The sequence below is a fragment of the Oxyura jamaicensis genome, chromosome 2, assembly GCF_011077185.1.
Source record: "Oxyura jamaicensis isolate SHBP4307 breed ruddy duck chromosome 2, BPBGC_Ojam_1.0, whole genome shotgun sequence".
Taxonomy (NCBI): Eukaryota; Metazoa; Chordata; class Aves; order Anseriformes; family Anatidae; genus Oxyura; species Oxyura jamaicensis.
Window position 1 is genome coordinate 21,513,720 of NC_048894.1, and position 21,550 is coordinate 21,535,269.

Sequence of the window (21,550 nt, forward strand, 5' to 3'; positions counted from 1 at the left end):
TTTTTTTTTTTTTTTTTTTTTTTTTTTTTTCTACTGCTCTGCATAGAAGCCATCCCCCATTCCTTCCTTCCCTTTGTGGAAAATCTGCAAGCAAGCAAAAGTTAAATCTGACTGAACTGCTTTGTTCCTAATGGATTGATGTAAAAGCTGCAGGATCACATTAATGGTCCTCCTTTGAATATGAGTGGCCAATTAGAAACCTAGGACCAAAATGTTTATTTTGCCTTAGTGTAAAACGGGTCTTTGCAATGTAGATGCGCCTTTCTGATGATGCTGTGCCTGAATTCCTTGGCTGGTTGCCTTATACAAGGCATTGGCATGGTTCAACCCTCGTGCACTGCTTGCAGACTCATCCCCATAGATTGTGTTCAGAGTTTACTGCACTCCAAGAATCAGCATTGCTAATAAGGCCTTTTGCTTTATCAATCCAGAAGGCTGTTTGATAATTAAAGCAAATGAAACTCATCCTGCATCCTTGCAGCTGTCAGTTCTGTAAAGTCCAATGAAAATGCTCATTTAAGATTGTTGCTGTTGTTCTTCCTAAGGTATGGACACTATGTAGAAGGGACAGGCTCAGTTCTGCAGACAGCAGTGGATGTACAGGTAAGAATGTCTAAACTGACATAAAAGAATGGTTTGTTTTAAAACTTGTTTTGTTTGTCTTCTGCTTTGTTATTCTGAATATTATAACAGAAATGCTTTTAATACTACTTTTTATGGCAACTAAGTTTCCAACGCATCTACTTAGAGTTCCTAAACAACAATTTATTTAAATCAAGATTATACGTGTGCCTCTCTTTGTGGAGAATGAGTTGCTATTATATTTTGTAGTGTCATGCAGAGATTTCACAGGGGTATTAAAAAACATTAAAATTGACTAATTCTGTGGACAAATTACAGTGCAATGCTGTGATTCTAGGGCCATTTTTGTATATGTGATTTGGTAAACATTGTCAATTGTTTAATACTCAATCATAGAATCATTTAGGTTGGAACATACCTCTAAGGTCATCTAGTCCAACCTTTAACCTAGCGCTGCCAAGTCCACCATTAAGCCATGGCACTGTGCTCCACATCTACATGTTTTTTGAAGACCTCATGGGATGGTGACTCAACTACTTCTCTGAACAGCCCGTTCCAATACTTCACAACCATTTAACTGAAGAAATTTTTCCTAATATCCAACCAAAACCTCCCCTGGCACAACTTCCATTTCTTCTTGTCCCATCACTTGGTGCTTGGGAAAAGAACTGATCCCCACCTCGCTATAGCCTCTTTTTAGGTAATTGTAGAGCACAATAAGGTCTCTCCTGAGCCTCCTCTTCTCCAGACTAAACAACCCCAGCTCCCTCAGTCGCTCTTCATAAGACTTATTCTCTAGTCCCTTCACCAGCTTTGTTACCCTTTGGACACGCTCCAGCACCTTTATGTCCTTTTTGTAGTGGGGGGCCCAAAACTGAACATATCTGAATACCAAAAGTATTATTTATCTGGGAAGACATAGTATTTTGAAAAGTTCTGCTGTTGATGCTAAGTTCACCACAAAGTGACTTTTTGGCATTGGGAAAGGTAAAATAAATGTATGAATGAATTATTATTCACCATATACATTCACAAAGCATGCTTTGCAGATAGGCACCTCCTCCTGCACTTCTGTGCCATTTATTAATATTATAAGGTATTTCTAAGCATAAGAGGAATGCAGTTCGGAATTCAGAATAATCTCAAACCAAATGTATTAAAACAGCTGCATCTATACAGTTTAACTTGTGTGCATGGCCTTGCTGCCGAGTTATATTAAGTCACTATTCTGTCATGGACAAATGTTTCTAGTCCTTCGATTGTCTCATTCAGTATTGGTGTGGCTTGTAAACTGGAGGAAGGCATGATGAATTGCCTCATGGCAACATTGATTTTGTTCTTGTAAGTGCAGGTACTGAGATATTGGCTGCAAAAATGTAACTCCAAACATACTTGCAAATTGTCTTTGGTACTGTGATAAAGAAATACTCTGTCATGATATGATTGTTACAGCATAATTTCACATATTCTGCCTGCATAGTGATGTCGGTTGTCTTGGCTATCCTTTATAGCTCGAATCAGTGTTTAAACACATTGAGAACTTACCAGAAGAAGAGAAGCTTATGAAACTGGCAACGCTAAAACTGAGGTATTTTACTCCGAGAGAAATAGCAAATCTACACGGATTCCCTCCAGAATTTGGTATGTGCTTGCAAAGTACCCATTTGTACTTCATTCTTCAGAAATGCCAATGGAGTTTTTTACTGGGAGTAATCCTTGCATTTTATTTTGTAAGTTTCTTCTGACCACTCCATTCTTATGATTGATTCTTATTAATTGGCTAGCCTTTCTGTATATTATTTTTTTACCATTCCGCTATTTTTTTAATATGTATTTTGAGAACCACCCTCTATGGTTAGGTTTATCTTTGTAGACTAAGGAAAAATGTTTTGGCATGAGAAATGCAATTACTGAGTGGCTGTGAAGGAGTATTTTTTTTTTTTTTTTTTTTTTTTAAGTTGAAACTATTTACTCAGCAGCCAACGTTACCCACAACTGTGGTAAGTCAACATATCCTGCCAGTTTAGGATGTCTGTTAGTTGTTCTCTGTGTTTGAGCTGCTTGCCTTCCCCCTTCCAAACATTTGCAGCTGCTGACAGAAAGGCAGTTTCACAATATACAGATACTTCTTTGTTCAGGAGTAACCAAACTCTTCAGTTAATGATCTTTAAGCCCTCTCTGTTTTCTAGAAAAGACAGTCCAAGCCATTGGTCTGTTACTTCATGTTATCACTGCTTTTGTGGAAACAAAGGAGTCAAGGAGCAAGACTGGGCAATACCAGTACATTGCACACAGGTCAACCAGAATTAAGCCTGCAGTAAATTCACCAGAGTTCCCCCTTGCTCAGTAAAGAAAGAAGGGCAAGGAAGTGGAGCTGTTACTACCTGCTAAGGAACTTGGCCTGCTGCCGTCACATCAGATCAATGTATTGTCTCTCAGAAACATGAGCATTCATAAAATAAGACACCACTGACCTTGAGTAGTTAGACTTTTCTTCAACTTCCCCAGTGACTTTGGGATCTGAGGAGTGCTAATGGTTTGCATATATTTCTTTCTGTTGCAGTTTTAGTTTTTCTTATTACTTGCAACTGCATTAAAATTATTACCTTAAAACAACATTATCAGGGTTGCAAAATCATTAGATTTGCTACCACTAAGCTTAGTTGTCTAATAATATTTGCAGGAGCATGCCATGTTGAGTTAAATGTCAATGTGTGGGATTTTTCATTCCCTGCCTTCTTTAATCATTTGTCCTTTTTGCAGACAGCCTTTTTCTTAGCACTGCTCAGTTCTGTATTGACTTGGGTTGATGTAAAGAAATTTGAGCTAAACAAGACCGGTTTGGTCTTGTATAGGCTTATCATGCTGTTTAACCTCCCTCTGAGCACCAGATTGTTCATTTTCTCTTTTTAAATATGTTACTTATTATGATAGCTTGTGTCTTCCAAATGTTAAATCAGTCTTTGCAATACCACTGAGAGGTGTACTAGGGTTAACATTTCTTGCATTTTATGAAGGCAGAACCGAGGCACAGAAAGATTTATGTTTGAATGACTCCATTAATTTGGGGTGACTGGTTTGTGAAGCCTGACGTTTACCGTTTCAGAGTGCTTGGAATGATACCGAGCTTTCTCTGTTTCGAGCTCAACTTCAGGGGCAGCTTTGAGCTTCAATACTTATGCAAACCAGAACTGAACTCTCAAGACAAGTCAGGCTTCTGAATTTCAGGAGCATGCAGATAGTCACCATCTACAAAGTGATCACTTAACAAACTTGTCTCTTGTCACTGGAGAAATGTGCAGCAGCTGGGGACAGATTCCAGCTTCTACCTTAACCATGGGACCTTCTTTACAGTTCTTGCAGTTTGCTGCTTCACTATACTGCTTTCCCAGCTTCCACAACACATGAAACAAACCTCTTTTCCAATGCCTTCCACTGTCACATACTCCTGATTCATATACACAAAAAGGTTTTCCCAGTGCAGTGAGTCACAAGTCTGCTATTTCTTTCCTTTGTGTTTTAATCTAGATGTTTCCCACTTTGTGCTTGGAAAGAAAAAAAGAAGTGTTAGCTCTAGGCTGATTGGAATCTGGTAAATTTAGCTACTGCAAGTTTCTTGTCAGGATTTGCATACTATATTTTTTTAGAAAGACCTATAAGTTGCTATATTTATGGCTACAGTGAAAGGTGTATCCTGGACAGCATTTCTCCCATGTTAAATTTCAAGTCATTATTTGTGAGGTGTGAAATTTGCAGAGGAAAATGTGCTATCTTTCTCTGCTCCTGTGTTCTGTAGCAACATTTGGGCTGAAATGTTTAATGACAGAAAGCCTGGAAATGTAGCCACTGCAAATATGTTCACCCAAGAAGCTAAAGAATGAGAAAACTATAAGCTGAAAATTAAATGAAGAGAATGTCAGGAGGCTTTATCATGGGTACTGTCATGTTGCTAGCTGCACTACAGTATTATCTGAAGAAACATGATTGTGTCTAAATGGTTCTGTATTGTAACAAATGGATGGCCTTTTCCAATCCATGAGATCCAGAGCTAAAATCGTTATTCTGTCTTAACATCAACAGATTTATTTGTGCTTTTAACATCTAACTGTATATCTAGTAATTGCACCATGGGTCAATGAAATAATGTGCAGTCATTTGTCTTAGTTGTTGTCTCGGGTCCCATAGCAATATCATTAAAAGTGATCAGAGCATTCTTGCACCTGCGACCTGCTTTCATGAGGGTGATGTCAGGGGGCCTTTTCCATTCTTCCTATTGGTAATGTGTGTAAGCTGTTAAGAAACAAGTGGCAGCCTCATGGAAAGCCAGCACTCTAGTGGTGCACGTCGCCAAGACATCAACATCACCAGGTAACGTGCAAGACCTAAATGATACGATCAGAGCTGTGCAGCAAGTACCAGTGTGCTATGAGTTTGTAAATCTGACCTTCTGATGTAGGCTAGTCTTGGGCCAAGAAGATAGAAGGTGAAAGATAATGTAAAGAGGCAGATGGAGGAGGCTTGGGATAAAGGAGACAGTGAGGCCTGGAAATGAATTCAGGCTTTTCAGTTGCTAAGAGGCAGGAGAACTGAAATTATCAGTGTTCAGATAAGCTTCTTGGCCTCTAAGTGCACGTGTGTGTGTGCATAAACACACTTTTTAAAAAATTTATACATACTCTTATAAAATGTGTAGATTTTGTACCTTATTCAGTGATTTAATGTGAAAACTCCATCAAAGGAAGTCTGGGGAACACAAACAAATGTTCCAAAGTGAGAAGAATGGTTGCCCAAATTTGAGTGCTGGGAAGCTGGGCAGAATGGCTGGAGCTGGCAAAAAATGTGTTTACCAAAGCAGTCCACATTCGAGGCATTAATATCTGGCAGAGAAGTATGGAACAACTCCTCCCAGACACCACCTCCTTGGCTTCCCACCCACTGTCCAGCCACGTTCTCTCCTGAGCTCTCTTTGGACAAGGGGTTTTCTGATGTGTTCTGCAAACTTCAGAACATATCTATTGCTGCTTCTTCACACAAACTGTTTATGCACCAAAGCTGGGTGGTGATGACCTCAGGTTCAGAGTTAGGTGCTTCTTCTTAGGGAATGAGCAAGTAATTTAATGTTATCAAGTTTCAACAGCTTAGCAAATGACCCTAATAGTTGAATCATCACTGCTGTTCATTTTTCACTCAATCTGAAGCAAGTGCACTTTGGCTCATAGCTGGAGTAAGCTGAGTGCAAGCAAGGGCAGTTACAGGAGACCAGCTGGCTGTTGGTAACTCCTCAGTTTTCAGAAACTTGCTCACCTTTGATTGCACATTGAATGTACAGCACACAGTCCTTTCACAATACTTGGACCAGTTTAATGTTTTCTGGTCCTCCCTTTTCTCTGCTAGTCGTGCATCTACAATGTGAAGAACATTTTTGATGCTGTCTGTATTTCTGAGTGCATTCTACAGGGTCAGCATTGAATTACATGAAAAATTGTTAAAGTGCTTGATGGTTCCCTGAATAAGCCTTGCTCATAGCTTAATCTGTTCTGGTGGTATCTTGCAGTGTGAGTCTCATTTGATTTGCCGTATCTGGTTAGAGGACCTCAGTTTGGAAGTACAATATAAAGGTTGTCAAGAAATGCAGGTCACTACATCTGTAGAATCATATTTTCTTTCTCTCATGGCCACGTTACTCTGCATGTTCTCTAGAATAGCAGTTGTGCGGTGCTTTAGGTGCTGCTGCCGCTCCCTGAGACTGCTGGATGTTTTGAGCTGTATGAAGAGAGGCTAGATCAGCATTAGTTACACAGCAGAACAGCATTTTGAGGCTACTTCTTAAATCTTAGGTATGGCAGTACTACTCATAGAAGAACTGATCCCAATCCAGTAAACTGGTTGGAAATTATAATTTGTGAATTTTAGGGCTGTGTGTTTGTGTGAAATCTGTATGTAAGCTGAACTCTGGGATAACTGTATTAAGAACCCTTCACTGAAAAAAGGAACAGACTAAAAGCTAGGAATAAAGCCAGACTAATGACACTGTATTATCTGTTTTGTTTTAGGCTTTCCTGACAAAGTAACAGTGAAACAATGTTACCGTCTCCTGGGAAATAGCCTCAACGTACATGTGGTGGCAAAATTGATCTCTGTTCTGCTTGGATAATTTAGAACATCAATCTGATGGTAGACTGGTGATGGAAAATGCTTTCATCTTTCAAGAGAAAGTGGATGGCAGCTTAACAAAATCCACGCTAACCAAAATATATGGGCAGATATTTTGCTAAACAGTTCTGATGTGTTTTAATAACTTGCATTTATGGTGGATTTGCACTGTAGAAACGTTTTATTTAAATGGAAGTTTCTGGAAACTAATTGCTGTATTTAGATGTTGGATTTAGTTTGTGAAATGAAAAGTAACAGCATTCACATATATCTCAGCGCAAATGGTTAAACCAGTTTGATTTTATCTTAAAACTGTACTGTCAGTATAATATAAAAGGCCTGTAAATGCCAAAGCTGTTTTAATTAAGAGCAGAGACCAAGTTCTACATGCAAAATATCTTCCTCTGTAAATATCAGTGATCCATTCTTAACAGATTTATTGTATATGTGATCTATTTTTTCTTTTGTATCTAATGAAACTATAAAATTCAGTATTTTATATAATTTTTAAGAAGACGGTGTCATATGCTTGTCTGACCCTCTCTAAATACTTTCAGGTTTATGGAACCAAACTGTGTCTGTCTGGAATGATTTGTCTAGGTGCAGCTGAATAAAAATATTTTAATATTATCACAACTCTGACAATAACTTGGCTGTTTTTGTTCTCGCTTACATTATCCAGGATGAGATCATTGCTCCTTACCAAAGACCTACACATAAGAGACATAAAAATATTTTCAAACTTCATATCTAGATTCCTTTGGCTTAAGAAGTGTAGAAAAGCTATATGGGTTTCTTCTAAAAACTTCTTTATAAAACTTGATAGGAGTACTAGAGTTAAGAGCGTATTGTGGGATGAGATCACTGCATATGGCCATCCTGAAAGTCACAGTTCAACACCATCTCATAGACATAGGCTGAATGTTTGTAGTTGTTGTTTTTGTTGGTTTTAATCCTTTGGTCTTGTGACTTTAGTATCTCTGTAATAGTAATTTTCCTTACTGTTACATGGGAAGACTGAAAACCTTCTGAAGTAGTATGTGTTCAGGTTGTTACTTTCTGTATCAATAATGTTATATTGGTATCTAGGGGAAAACAACAGCAGAAAAGGTGAGATGATACTTAGTAAGCATCCGCTGGGGAGCTGGTATGATAAAAAAAATGAAGGATTTCATTTAATGCTCATGGTTCCTGTGTACCAAAACAATTAGTTGTCAAAGCTGCCAATCCTGAAAAAGAGTTTTTTTCCTCAGCCCCATGGGATAGTAACAGCCAGTGTGTATGGTGCCTAGGTTTGGTAATGCAGTAGAAATTAAAGACTACAGAGAACAGGACCCCTGTAGAGATACTGCAGCTATTCTGATCTGTTGTAGTCATCCTGAAAAAAATAAGCGTGCTGTTTTTACCTCATGCCATACTTTTATCTTATGCTGACTCCTTGTTTATTTCCTCTTCAGTTTTGATTTATGTGTTGCTTCTGGACTATTAAGCTGTGAAATCCTTGGGCTGAGCTTCTGCAGCCTGTCTTATTCCTCAAGAGCATTTGGACCTCTTGGAGTGTTCCAGCTATGAAAGAGAACAGGAAATGGATTCTCCTAAAAAAAAGCTCTGGAGCAGGCTCTAGGGAAGCAAGAGACCACCTATCTTCAGGTGGTGTTTTGCAGTAGAGTAATGGCAAAAAGTACTAGACTAATGTTAACTGTGCCTACTACTAAATTATGCAAAGAGTAAGTGTGTTTTTGACAATATTATGAACCATAGTTAGTTATCTGTTAACATGGTGAGTATTGTATAGATTTTTCAGCTAGATCAGTAACTAGTAGCTACATGGTGGTCTTCTTGGGAGGCATAATAATAGGAAGATCTATTGCTATTTAAAGTGATCCAAATATTCAAAGGAAAACAAAGAAAATCAGTTTTATATATAAATTGGGATTTCTTCATACTAAACCATGTAAATAGCCTGCTCGTTTCAATTCTCTGTAATAATTGGCAAAATATTACTATTAACACTTAGTTTTAAATTCCTTAATTTGTAAAACATTTTGATTAGTGTAAAGCATATTTTAAGTATTTATATACTTTTCATAGTAAGTGGTATTAAAGCATAATTTGCAGTTAATCTAGCTTCATCTAAACCTATGATATAGCACTACAGCCTGTTACATGGTGGTAGTCAATTTTAATTTGATATGATTGTGAAGACTGAAATTTGTTTACTAATTGGAGCTGCTTATGAAGGAGGCATTTTGAAAAAAAAAAAAGTATTTTGGTATTTCAGAGTTGCAAATATGTATCTATCTATTTTGCTCCTGCTAACCCTGTAATACCAGTGGAGCTAAATTGAGTGACTGCTTCTTATCCCATCTGTTCGTCATTAATAGACTCATTACTGAGTGAGTGCTGGTGGGTTGCACCTGCTTGACCTCACTTGGTGATCATGTTGCTTCCTTTTCCAAGCAGACTCCTATTAATAAGTGCTTTGCAGACTACACCAGTGCAGCACTTTGCAGCTTCAGCTTAAGCATTTTCACAGCAATGAAGTATAATTGCAAAAGCAGCTGAAAGGTAAATGAGTGAAATCTGGAAGACAGCTCTGGAAACTGGAAGAGATTTCAAGAATCCAGTTTTTGTTTGCATAACTTGCTTATTCTGCACGCATGAAATATATATCGTTATCTGAGTAAGATGATATTGGCTGAATTTCCTCATCCTTGAGAAACTCCACTGACAAAAAAAGGTGTCGTATTTGGTGGTGTCATATTTATGCGGTCATTTCTAAAGCTTGCTGATTGCCTTACAGAATGCCTTACCTACATGAGCTTGTTTTCATCTGACTTAATCTTGGTATCCCTATACTCATGAAGAAACCTATGTAATAATGAAATTACTAAAATATCTTTTGCTTAGAGCACTGGCTTGAATTTTTTTAATACGTGAACTCAAAGTTTTTCAGTGAAGGTGTGTCCTTCCATGCAGAGAACATAAGGCTCCTGCCTGTAGGTTTTTTATTTCACCTTTTGCTGACCCCCTTAGGAGGAGTATAAGGTTTGTCAGGAATCTGTGTATTACAGGCTGGAAAAACACTGGTCTGTGCTAACGCTATCATATGTCTAAGACTTAGTCATGGGTAAGCTCAGTTTGTTTTCCAAAGCGAGATCTCAATGGTAACAGTTGAAATCTGAACAGGTCCTCCAGTGCCTCAGTGACTGTATCATTCTGTGGTAGCAGTTGTTGCAAATTGATGAGACGAATGGAAAAATGAGCAAATATTTGTTATATCTCAAGGATGAACTGTTCATTCTCAGCTCACCCTTTGATTTTTCTGTTCTGTTAGCTTGCTATTCATACTAAAGATTAATACTCCGTGGTCTTACTGTATAAATGCTGAATTTATACACTCCCTCCACCCTCGAGGGAGTCAACAGCTCCTCCCAATTTAGTGTCATCTGCAAACTTACTTAGTATACCTTCACATCCAAGTCATTTATGAAAACATTAAAGAGAACTGGGCCTACAATGGAGCCCTGGGGAATCCCACTAGTGACCGGCCACCAGACTAACTCCCAAATGTAACCCCATTTACTACAGCCCTTTGAGCCCGATGCATCAGTCAGTTGTTCACCCATTGCATTATGTATTCGTATAGCTGTGTGCTGGATGTTTTGTGAATTTATATGAAGTGAAAATCTATTAACAGTGTAATATATTTTGTCTCTTAGATACTTGAAACCACATTTGTGCTCTCTGTATTTTGGTCTGCATTGTGTTTAAATAACAGGTCCTATCAGTGAGAAATAGTATGTCAAGTAGAAAAAGTCAAGTAAATATCTTAGGCAAAGTAATGCTAAAGTATGAGGGATTAGGCGTAAAGTCCAAAATGAATTCATTAGGCATCCTCCTTTTGCCTGTGCAAACAGAAGTGTTCTAGTGTTACTGACCTCATTAAGGGAAGTTTGTACTTGTTTAGTAACAACTTGCTTAGATAGATAACATATCCGAGACAGGATGGAAAAATGAGTAGTGAAAATGTGTCAGTTTAAATGTTATTGTGAAGCACGTGAACAGATTTGTGTTACTTTTATCTCTATTTGGTTACAAGGGCTGGGGAACTTGCATAACTGTCCAAGAAAAGAAGTACATGGCATTAGATGACCAGCCAGCTATCTGGGAGCACAAGAAAACGATCATTCTCTCTGACTTCTTTCCACCTTGTTTTTTGACTGTAGGAAGAAGCATGGACAAGGGATGTTTTTACGAGAGTGCTGATGAACACAGAAGCAGAATTAGAGGAACTAAATTAGTGAAATATGCCACTTTTAGTGAGAGAGAGGTGTTGGATAGGATTTCAGGGAATCTCTGGGTAGTCACTCTGGGTACCTTCACTGGGGGTTGGTACTAAAGTTCAGAACACTCTGCAACAAAAGTCTCTAAAATCTCCTCCAATTGGGAGCCTCTCTGTTTTTAAACATGGGAATACATCCTGAAATCCCAGCAAGGCTGAGAGCATGTTTGTTTGTCCATGCAATGGAATGTTTTAACTCAAGCTTGGTTTTACTTTAAGGTACAACCTGGCGTTTGGAAGCAAAATGCATCGATGGTGGTAATGTGTTTTCTCATATAGTAATAAATAGTTTTAATTAGCTCAAATGTTTGTCCTGTGTATATAAAAAAATCACTTTGTTTATAAATATTACACTTTAGTATGGGATTCTACTCAGAGCTTACATTTCTGAATAGCATTTTGACTGCATATTCATCTTACCAAGTGGCATTACTCAGTCACTGTGCACGTATTATAAGGTGAAGCATGGGGAAGAGCTCAGGAGATGACTGGAGAAGATCATGGAATAAAAGTCCTTTGAGAGTACCAAGTAGGTAGACTTCTGGCTGAAGAAATTCCCACTCTGCAATATATGGAGGCCAAGAGAGTACTTACGAGAGGTACTGTATGTGCTTGCCCTTTCACAAACCCTTTCTTTTCTGTCTGCTCTTGGCTGCTGTTGGAGACTGGATACTGACCTCGATGGATCTTCTCAGTATAACCACTCTTAGTTTCTTATATTTGTGTTGTGACAGAATGCCAATATTCGTAATCACACCAATGCACAGCAAATGATTTATGGACTTAGAATGTGCAGCTCCGATCTAAGCCTCCCCATAAAGCCAAGAGTACAGAATAGAACAAATCTGAGAGAGACTGTGCAGCCAGGTCCATTCATGGCTTTAGGGTTATTAGTGGAGAAGGGTGACAATGCAAATGGAACTCCCTAAAAATAACTCCAGCATACATTAAAGCAATTTGGAAATGCTGAAAGGACTGGAATAATCAATAGGAAAGAATAAAACCAGTGTAACTGACTGGAAATGTTTCATTAAATTAATTTTAAAAAAGAATGAAACAGAAAATGGGAAACATCAAAGTGGTAGTTTGTAAAAACAACATGTGTAGGAAGAAGAATCAAAAAGACAGAGGAACAAAAATGTGAGTCTTGTAACAAAGGAAAAAAAAAATAAAACATGTTATAACTGCTTTCCTTGCGATAAAGGAGCCAAGGGTGAACTAGGGCAGTAGATGAATTCTAGCTGAAGTAGCTAACTAAATCAAAACTCCTGTCTTTGCTATTTACTATTTAAAGCTGAAAACCTACATTTCCTAGCCAGTTAAACTCCATCAGCAGGTAACTTATTAACTTCATCGACTGCGTTGAGGGAGCAAAATCTTAAGCAGGTGTCAGAGGGCAGTGTGCTGAGAAGTAGAAGAAATCTTTAAGCAGTGACGTGGGAAATGGGACCTCGCAGCTGCTGCAGCCCCTGAAGAAGGTGCTGTGGCCATAAAACTTTCCAGACACACATTAGGAAGAAGAGGAAGGGGTGATGGGACAGCTGAGCTTTGATGTCTTTGGGCAGCCACCCCTCCACCAGAGATCTAATCCTTCCAAAACTGTTTTTCTGTCACCATTGTTTCAGCTGATGTAAGCTGTGGTGGTTGATCCCCCATAGAGGGCCCAGTACCAGGTTGGTGCTGAGGCATCTCAGAGCTGCAGGGGCACAAAGTGCTGAATTCCGTAACGAGCACTGTTTATACCAGCAATTTGCACATTTGTACCATGTAGTTAACAGTCCTTCTTTATATGTCGTGTGCCACTTTTGAACATTGGAGCACTATTAGGAAGAGGAAGGGTCAAAGAAAATCCAGGGAAGATGGAAGTACTGGTAGGTATGACCTGAGCTGAAGTAAAACTCAGGTGAATGTGTATCACGTGGCAACACGCAAAATTATTTGCAAATAATTGAGTTGTTAGTTTTTCCTTAAAAATTAGCTGAGTTTGGTATCCATACCAGTAGTTGCACTTCCCCCCTTAAAAAGGAGCATTGTCAAGTCTTGTGTCATATCTGCATCTGAGTTGATTTCTTAGTTGCAATTTATGCGTGTTGAATTCTGGCTGTGCACTCAGTCAACTCTTGTCTTCTCCAGCAGCATCTTTGCATTGCAAGCACACACTGCTGGAGAAGTAGATGGAAACTGCCATTTCATTTCACACAGCTACATACTGAAGTGTAAGATGGTGATGAATTGTAGTCTCTGCTAGGACAGGATGAACTTCAACCAGAATAAGACAGAGACAAATGCTCCGTTACTTTCTGCCAAATCTGTGTGCAAATTATTCTCTTTAGAGATGTTTCCTCGGCTATAATGTCAATGAGGTAATGGAATGATCTTCCCCAGGAGGAGGTGTTCATGCCAGCTCTCCTTGTTATAATGAACAGTCCCTATACTTATGCCAGATACTTGCAGGGTTTTCATTCTGTTCCTTCAGAAAATGATGTCTTAATCCAATGTATTTCAGTAAAATTAAAAGGTGTGGACCTATTTTTCTCCTTAAAATAGTTTACAGATTTCCTAACTTGGCCAGCCTAAGGTGCATTCACTAGAAGTAGAGCAATAAATTAAGCAAAATCTTGAAGGTCTAATGATAGGAAAGTAGTGCAAGGTTTAGATAGATGTCCAAAGCTCTCTTTCCATCCTATAATCAGTGCATAGTCAAAGTCACCTGGTCTTCAGGTCAACCATTGTCTAAGCTGTAAAGCCTGCATGAAGAGAAGGTGAAATTAACTATTTTTATTCCTCCTTGGATTAGCAACAATCTCCCCAACCTCTATAATTTATTGCACATTGGTCATTTGCTATATTAGAGTTAATTAGTTGGAAAGTGAAGTTTGAATCAGAGATTGACAGGCAGGAGAGAGAGACAATGCCAAAGCAATAAATAGAGATAAGGGATTTTGTGGGGCAACAGCCTAAATCCAAGCTGAAAACTGTGAACATACAATGCATTTTTGTGAAAGGAAGTCTTCAATATATGTGTACATTCAACCAGCCTGCTAGAAAGTGCAATTTTAGTTGTCCCATAAGTTCTTCAAACTGACACCCAATGCAACATACACACATAGTAGGCTGTTAAATAAATAAATAAAATACAAAAAGCACCACACAAACCCCAGACATATCAGAACAGACATGAACAATGTTACTAAGCACTAGTTTAATGGACAGTACAAGTATACCCAGAGGGAGAAGGTATCCTGTTGACTAGACAGAGACATCAATAATTCATCTATGCTTTCCTATTCCAGAACAGGGTTTCAGAGCGAAGAGCAGAACAGAAAAAAAATAATAATAATAATAAAGAAAAAATAATTTGTATGGGGACAGATTCTCATCTCATATCATAAAATAGTTTGTTTGGATTGACTGGAGTAGGGATGGTTTACATCAAGTGCAGATACAATTCCATATCTTCATGTAAACACCATCTTGTACGTTGGTGAAGGACAACACATGGGCCTTCCTCCTCCTGCTCCTGTGTTCTAGCAGCAGCAGCTGATAGACTCAATCTGGAGGGCACAGCCTGCTGTGGAGCAGGAGGGTGCCCAGGGGGCTGAGCAGAGGCTTGCGGCATGGACTATCTCAAACCACTGTGGTTTCAGGGGGAGCTTCACCTCTGCCCTTCCAGATCTCCAGGCAGCAGCAGTAACAGTTGGGTTACCTGCACTACAGTCTGTGTAAGCACAAGAAACATGATCAGCAGGTGACCACTGTACTGAATTATGAGGTAAGATTTGAAAAACTCAAGCAATAAAATGTAATAACAAGCTAGTTTTTCATGCAAACAACAGAAAATAGTGGAGGTGGTGGGATGGGGCTGATACAATGGACATTTTCGTTATTTGTAGTAAGGATAAAGTTATTCATGGCAAAGCAATTAATCTTAGCAATCCTGGCCTCACACTCACTTTCACAGTGCACTTCTGTTCTAGAGGTGACATTAATATTTTTGGTCACCACATCCAATCTAATCCCAGGGCACAGGAAGGCGCTGACCTTTCTGTCTGAAACCTTCCTGCCTGAAAGCTGTAGAGTTCATTCAGTCCCCCAGCGTCAGAGCATGTCCCACAGACCTGTGGGCAGAACCTCCCTGTTGGGTGAGAAATGCAAAGCGGAGCAGAAATGGAGGCTGCCTAGGGCTGGGAGCTGCAGGAGCTCTGTGGCCTCTGTGAATGAAAGTCTGGGACTTGAAGGGCCAATGAACGGTGGCCACTGTTATCTTCAGTGGCAGCAGCTACAAATGTTGCTGTACTGCTCAGGTTTTGACATGTGAGCAACCTGTATGAGTTGGTTATTAAACAAAAGGGTTTGTGGGGACAGGACAAGGGGCAATGGCCACAAAGTGGGTCACAGAAGTTCCGCACCAACATGTGAGAGAACTTCTTCCCAGTGAGGGTGATGAAGCACTGGAACAGGCTGCCCAGGGAGGCTGTGGAGTCTCCTTCTCTGGAGATACTCAAGGCCCACCTGGATGCCTACCTGGGCAACCTGCTCTAGGGAACCTGCTTTGGCAGGGGGTTGGACCCAACGATCTCTTGAGGTCCCTTCCAACCCCTACAATTCTGTGATTCTGTGAAAAATGCATGAATTGTGGTGGGACTGGAGGTTCAGGTAGCTCCTAGCACAGGGTATGCAAAACTGCTCTAAGCAGGGGGAGGAAAGCACAGCAAGATATGTGTGAGAGGAATAGGGGACTCTGGCAAAATAAAAGGATGAAGTAGCAGGGATTGTCATGTGAAAGGTGCACTTTAGGGGGAAGATGGGGCTGCAGAATACCTGATGTGTAGTAGAAGGCACAAGGACTGAGTACATGGAGTCCCAGTTGCAGTGGGGGCATTGGGAACCTTCACCTAGGAGGAAGAAACAAAAGGACAAGACCTGTCCGGTAAGTAGCAAAGTCACAAAGGAAGGTGGGATGCGGAACCTTCCAGAAGCAGCCTCCCCACTCCTGGAGGAGCAGCCCCTGCTGTCAGTGCTTCTGGGGAGGCCACAGCTCGGAGCCCCGTCACCTCGTCACATGCAGAGGTCACACCGGGAGGCGTGTGTCCAGGCTGGGCTCTGCAGGAGCAGGGGCCTAAGGAGCAGCGGTGGCCATGGCACCAAGTTGGGTACAACACTTCTTTTGAGAAGGGTGCAGCTGAAGAGTAGAGGAAGATGGGGTCAAGATTCAAATTTTGTCTCTCAGAACATATGAATTTGCATTCTTTGATTATTTTTGAGCCTTATCCAAATCCTTCCTTGGTCATCTCCATTGTCTGCGGCTGGCCCTGAATTTGGGAGCCCTAGTGTGTGTAGTGAAGACAGCCTCCATGTGCCAAACAAAATGCAGTCCTCTTGGTGTGTGATCGTCTTCTCAGCATCTGGGGACTGAGTCATTTTTAAATCAGAGCAACCATATTTGGTTAAAATTGTATTTTGCTGTTGCAATTCATGGGATGCTGTTTGGTACTGCTAACTTGTTTATGTCATCTGCCCAATGAATTACTGGCTGGAAGCTTCTCCTTCAATACAAATATTCCTTGCCAGCTACTGTGGTTTTTATATGTTATTTTTTTGGGTAATAATCTAGGTCTTTTGGTGCTGCCAAATAATCTTCCCTTCTGCCTGTGGTGCAGCGTGCAGGGACAGCGAAGCATTCCTACAGCAGCCAGCTATGCGTTACAAGTGTGCTCTGAGACACGGGGGCTCAGCTGCTCAAAGGTCAGAGACATAATGATCCAACGCATGCAGATTTTAATTAAATACCTTTCAAAGCTCCTGCAGCCAAAGGAGAAAAATGCATTGAGTGTCTAGATTATTTGCACACTGTCAATCTTTAATTAAGATACCTGAGATAAAGATTACCCTTACAGGACAAGACAGCAGTATGGGCACCTTGTGAATAAAGAGCTGTGTGAGAGCAAAGGGCACCTGGGCTCTCAAAAGTACAATTCAGCACTAGAGGTTTCACTTCATTCTCAGGACAGCTGGAGGAGAGCAATGCTTTGGGCTGCTTCTGTTCCTGGGCTATTAGTTGCATTGTTATTACTTGCTGGATTGAGCTGTGAATCAAACCACTATGAAAAAAAGAGGCAGAAAAGAAACATTTATGATGAACAGTAAGTACCATTGCTATTATCAATTGCAAATGGATTTATTCGTATGGTGGATTTTAAGTGCCAGTAATGGGAACAGAATGACTTTATTGCATATATTTTCTACCTACTTTCTGGCAGATATGTGTAACTAAGTGATCTTTTTTTTTTTTTTTTTTTTTTTTTTTTTTTTTTTCCCGTAATACAACAGGCCTCGTTTGTCCTCGGAACAGGGCAATCTAGTGTTCCACGCTGGCTCCAGCAAAAATATTGAATTTAGAACTGGACCACTGGGGAAAATAAAGCTTAATGAAGAAGATCTTGCAGAACTTTTTAGTCAGGTGATGTAGTTACTTCTTCTTAATAGGTCTTCGTTTCCAGTTTTGTATGTTAATAGTTTAATTTTCTTCAGAATTTTTCTTAGCAAATGTTTGATTGCTTTGTATGATTGTTATTTTATATTATTTCTGTCAGCACTCTAATATGAACACGAGCTATTGTGGACCTGTAATCAATTTGTTACATAAAGTAATTAAAAGTTTAAATTGTGCATGGAACAGAGCTCTCTGTATTTAAAGAGACTTTATAATAGTAATGTTAAGCAAGAATAAATCTTTCCTAAGCTTTTAAAACATTGAAACTTGTTTTACATTTACTCTTTTAAAAAAAAAAAAATAGGTGAGAGAAAGTAACGCAGAGATTCAAGAACTTAAGAAAGCCACTGGTGTCTCTCAGAATGTATCGCACCAGGTTTCTCTGCTGGCCTCCAAGGTGAGCTGCACCCTTGTGTTGTACTCCACCTGCATTCTGTATTTTCCATTCCCCCAGATTAACATAGTTACCTGATGCCTTTCAGTATTTCTCAGCTTTGATTCGGGGAATTGGGTCAGAGTCCATATTTAACATCAGCTCAGAGTCTGTTTAACATCAGAGATACTGAACCAGTATCTCTGGGGACAATGGAAATAGTCCTGTAATTCCCATAATTTCCAATGACTGGGATTCTTTTTCTGTTCACTGTCTCCATGGACTATGTCCTCTAACATTTATGGAAGTGAAATCTCACTAAGTTGAGGCTATGAACCAAGTATGTTCTTATACATGTTACCTAGATATTCCATTCCATGGGTGAAATGTGATGTAGAGATTTACAGTGGAAAGAAAATACCTGCGAGGAACCTTTCCCAGCTACGAAAGATTTTTCTCCAACAGAAGATGGAAATCCTTTAAGTGACTTTGTTTAAGTGTCTTTTGTTAGAGTGCAGACATAATATCATTATAGGAAAATATTTTATAGCCTGAGACTGCCAAGGGAAATTGTCCTAACATATGTCTATGGTATTCCCTGATTCACTTTCTGCTTGCTATTTGTGGATCTCACCAGCTGAGACATGCTGAACCTTTCCTGGGCTTTCAGTGTACCCACTTCAGGCCTCAGTCCTTCGGATGGCTCATGAGCACCTGAGCAGTCCTACTGGAATATTCATGTTCTTAATGTTAAACACCCTAATGCATCTTCACAAGACTGCTCTTTTTGTAGGCAAAATTGGACATATCCTTTTCATAAGCTGTCATTTTCTGAACTGCCCAAAGTACTTAAATCCCAGTGAATGGGGCCTGAGTTGATCCTGATTGTCACCTGGTTTCACACACAAGCTATACTCTTGTCTCCAAAGAAAACACTTTGTCAGTCTACTGGCATCCAGCATGCCAGCTCTGAGACCAACATGTACCTCTGCAGTGACTCTCATGCCAAGGACAACTTCATTTGTATTTCTCTTGCAGATCACAAATCTTGACAACAAACTTCAAAGCTTAGAGCAGGTGAGTAAATGGGAAAGAAAATGAAGATCAAAAAAGAAACATCTGACCCCAAGTAAGTAAGATAAGGTTACAATGATTAAATAGCTAAATGATTTCTTTCCTCTCACACACTACTCAGGAAAACCTTTTCTGGTAACAGGAGGTTAAAAAAAGCCAAGGTTTGTAAAGGAGGTGAAATACCCTCTTACAAAACATAAACTGTGTAGGAGCCTGCATTCCTTAAAGGAAAAACAATTGTAGACTGAAGAATAACAACTAGATACCAAGGAAAAATAAACTCTTCCTTCACTTATCTGTCAAGACAAAGACTGGAGAATTTAAACTGGAGTTTGTGTTGTGCTGGAAATAGCTTATTTTCAACCATCAGCTGCTTCTCCATGAGTGTGTGACAAGCCACAGCTACTCCTGCCAGTAAAAGCAGTTGTCTGATGAGTCACCCATGAAATCAGGAAGATAAGATAACCATCTCTCCATCCAGACTCACTAACAGCCTGCCATTGAGGAACAGTTTCTATTAATATTTACATCTTACAGAGCTTCACTCATCCTAGTGCTTGCAGCCACTCATCCTGTGTAAGATCAATCATACTAAGTCATATTTTGTACAGATGTGAGTGAAAGAGCTCAAAAGTAGTTTTGCAGATTAACCTTATTGAAAAAGGTGAGAGGGAAAACTCCAAGAAAGAACAAACAAACAAAAAAACCTACAACATTGTATTGAAAATAAATGCTGATGAAAAACTAATTAAGAAGGAAGCTAATTGCCTACTCTCTTGCTGGGTTTCAGTCTCTCCAGAGGAAAGCCTGCAGCAGCAACCCCTGTGAGAACTCAGGGACCTGCGTGAACTCATTGGATGGTTTCTTTTGCCTCTGCCCCAGCAACTGGCAGGTGAGTCTATAGACTCCCTGAATGTGTGATGTGTGTTGTAACTGCAAGGATGTACCTGGCTTAGTGCAATTGTGACAAAGCACACCACTTTAAAATTGCTCAGGATGGAGTGAGATATATCGAACAGCAAAGCAGCCGCAACAGAGTCATCACTTAGTTTAAGTGCAACACATTTGCTTCTCAACAACATTGACATACACCAAGAAAATGGAAGCCCCAACCACTGGGCCAGACCCTGCACTGTTATATGTGAGTGATGCTCCACGGAGTCAGTGGTGCTTGGCAGTTTCCACAGCAGAGAATTAGTCTTTGTTTTTTGCTGAGCAGAGTGAACTGAACTGCATACCTTGATGATACTTTGTTCTGCTTATGCAAGGGTATAGAGAGAATGAAGGATGAGAATGGTGTTTATTGAAGTCCAAAGATGAAAAACAAATGGGGGTGTAACTAATCAGTCCCATTCTGGGTTTCTGAAATCCAAAGACCTTATTGTCAAAGGCTTAATGATGCTGTTACGTACATTTGGAGATGGAAAGTTCCATTTTTTTTCCCAAAAGCTCTTAGCCTGAAAATTGTCCCAGTGAGACTCATGTCAAAACTGATGTAGTTTCAGTCCTAACAAAACAGCATCTCCTGATAAAAAAGTTTGAAAGAAAGTTTTCAGAGCCTTTTGCTAAGGAATTGGAAAGTGGGGAGACTGACAGTACTAAGCTGTCCATATGCTTTTTGCAGACATCTGAAATATTTTATCCCTCATCTGACTAATAACCAGGGTCACAGAAACACAGCTGAACAATAGTGTTGTTATAATGTTTCATAAGAGAAGCTGTGTTGATAGCAGCCCGTGGTTTGTGTATGTTTGGAAACTATATTAAACATTGGCTCCATGGTTTGCTTCATTTCTCTGTTATTTGGAAAATAAACTGGTTTTCCATTTCATCTTAGGGCCTCCTCTGTTCAGTGGATGTTAATGAATGCCAGATTTATGCTGGAACAGCACTGGGCTGCCAGAATGGAGCCACTTGTGTGAACACACCCGGCAGCTACAGGTAACTTTTCAAAACTATACACAAAAATCCCATATAAAACACTACTATGTCTGTGCCACCTCTCCCATCTGCAGCACGAGTTCTAGGAACAAGTCTATGTAGTATCTATGCACTATATATCACCTTCTTTCAGTCTGAGAGGCCACAAAATCGTTATTACACTGTACAGATGAGCCCTCCACAGGCAGAGATGCCCTCCAAAGCCATCAGTTGCTTCAACACAGGAGCAGAGCTTTGCTCCAGCAAACTCTTTGAGATGTTGGAAACTTCCTGAACATATGGACACCAGTGTTCAGTGGCATCCCCAGCATGCCGCGTAACTCTTGGAAATGCCTTCACCTGCTCCAGAAATACCAGCAGTGCTGAGACTGGAGCAGCACGACCAAAAAACGGTGCTGTCAGACAGAATGAGAGGAGAAATGCTGCCTGCAGCAGGCTGGCCAAAAGGGTGCTTTGGCCCCACAGACACGAGGTTCCAGGGACTCACCCTCCTCCAGCTGTGCCCAGTCAGAGGGCAGTCCTTGTTCAGCTCCTTAAGAAACGTGCTCCCATTTACCAGGCAAGCCAGCCTGAACATCCTGAGTGTTAT

At 40.0% G+C, this 21,550-nt stretch overlaps 2 protein-coding genes across 5 annotated transcripts in view; both read left to right on the top strand.

Moving 5' to 3' along the window:
* The window catches only part of TRDMT1 (tRNA aspartic acid methyltransferase 1), a 45,598-nt gene extending 38,227 nt beyond the window's left edge, over positions 1-7,371 (top strand). For all 4 annotated transcript variants that reach the window (XM_035316231.1, XM_035316229.1, XM_035316228.1 and 1 more), the window contains 3 exons: positions 546-603; positions 2,094-2,223; positions 6,636-7,371. In XM_035316231.1, coding sequence (XP_035172122.1) covers positions 546-603; positions 2,094-2,223; positions 6,636-6,736 — 289 coding nt within the window. In that variant the 3' untranslated portion in view covers positions 6,737-7,371. The remainder of the gene's footprint in view (positions 1-545; positions 604-2,093; positions 2,224-6,635) is intronic.
* Positions 7,372-17,097: 9,726 nt separating this feature from the next.
* The window catches only part of CUBN (cubilin), a 141,638-nt gene continuing 137,185 nt past the window's right edge, over positions 17,098-21,550 (top strand). Inside the window, exons 1-6 of the mRNA XM_035316223.1 lie at positions 17,098-17,223; positions 17,411-17,540; positions 17,878-17,970; positions 18,985-19,023; positions 19,811-19,912; positions 20,858-20,961. Coding sequence (XP_035172114.1) covers positions 17,105-17,223; positions 17,411-17,540; positions 17,878-17,970; positions 18,985-19,023; positions 19,811-19,912; positions 20,858-20,961 — 587 coding nt within the window. The 5' untranslated portion in view covers positions 17,098-17,104. The remainder of the gene's footprint in view (positions 17,224-17,410; positions 17,541-17,877; positions 17,971-18,984; positions 19,024-19,810; positions 19,913-20,857; positions 20,962-21,550) is intronic.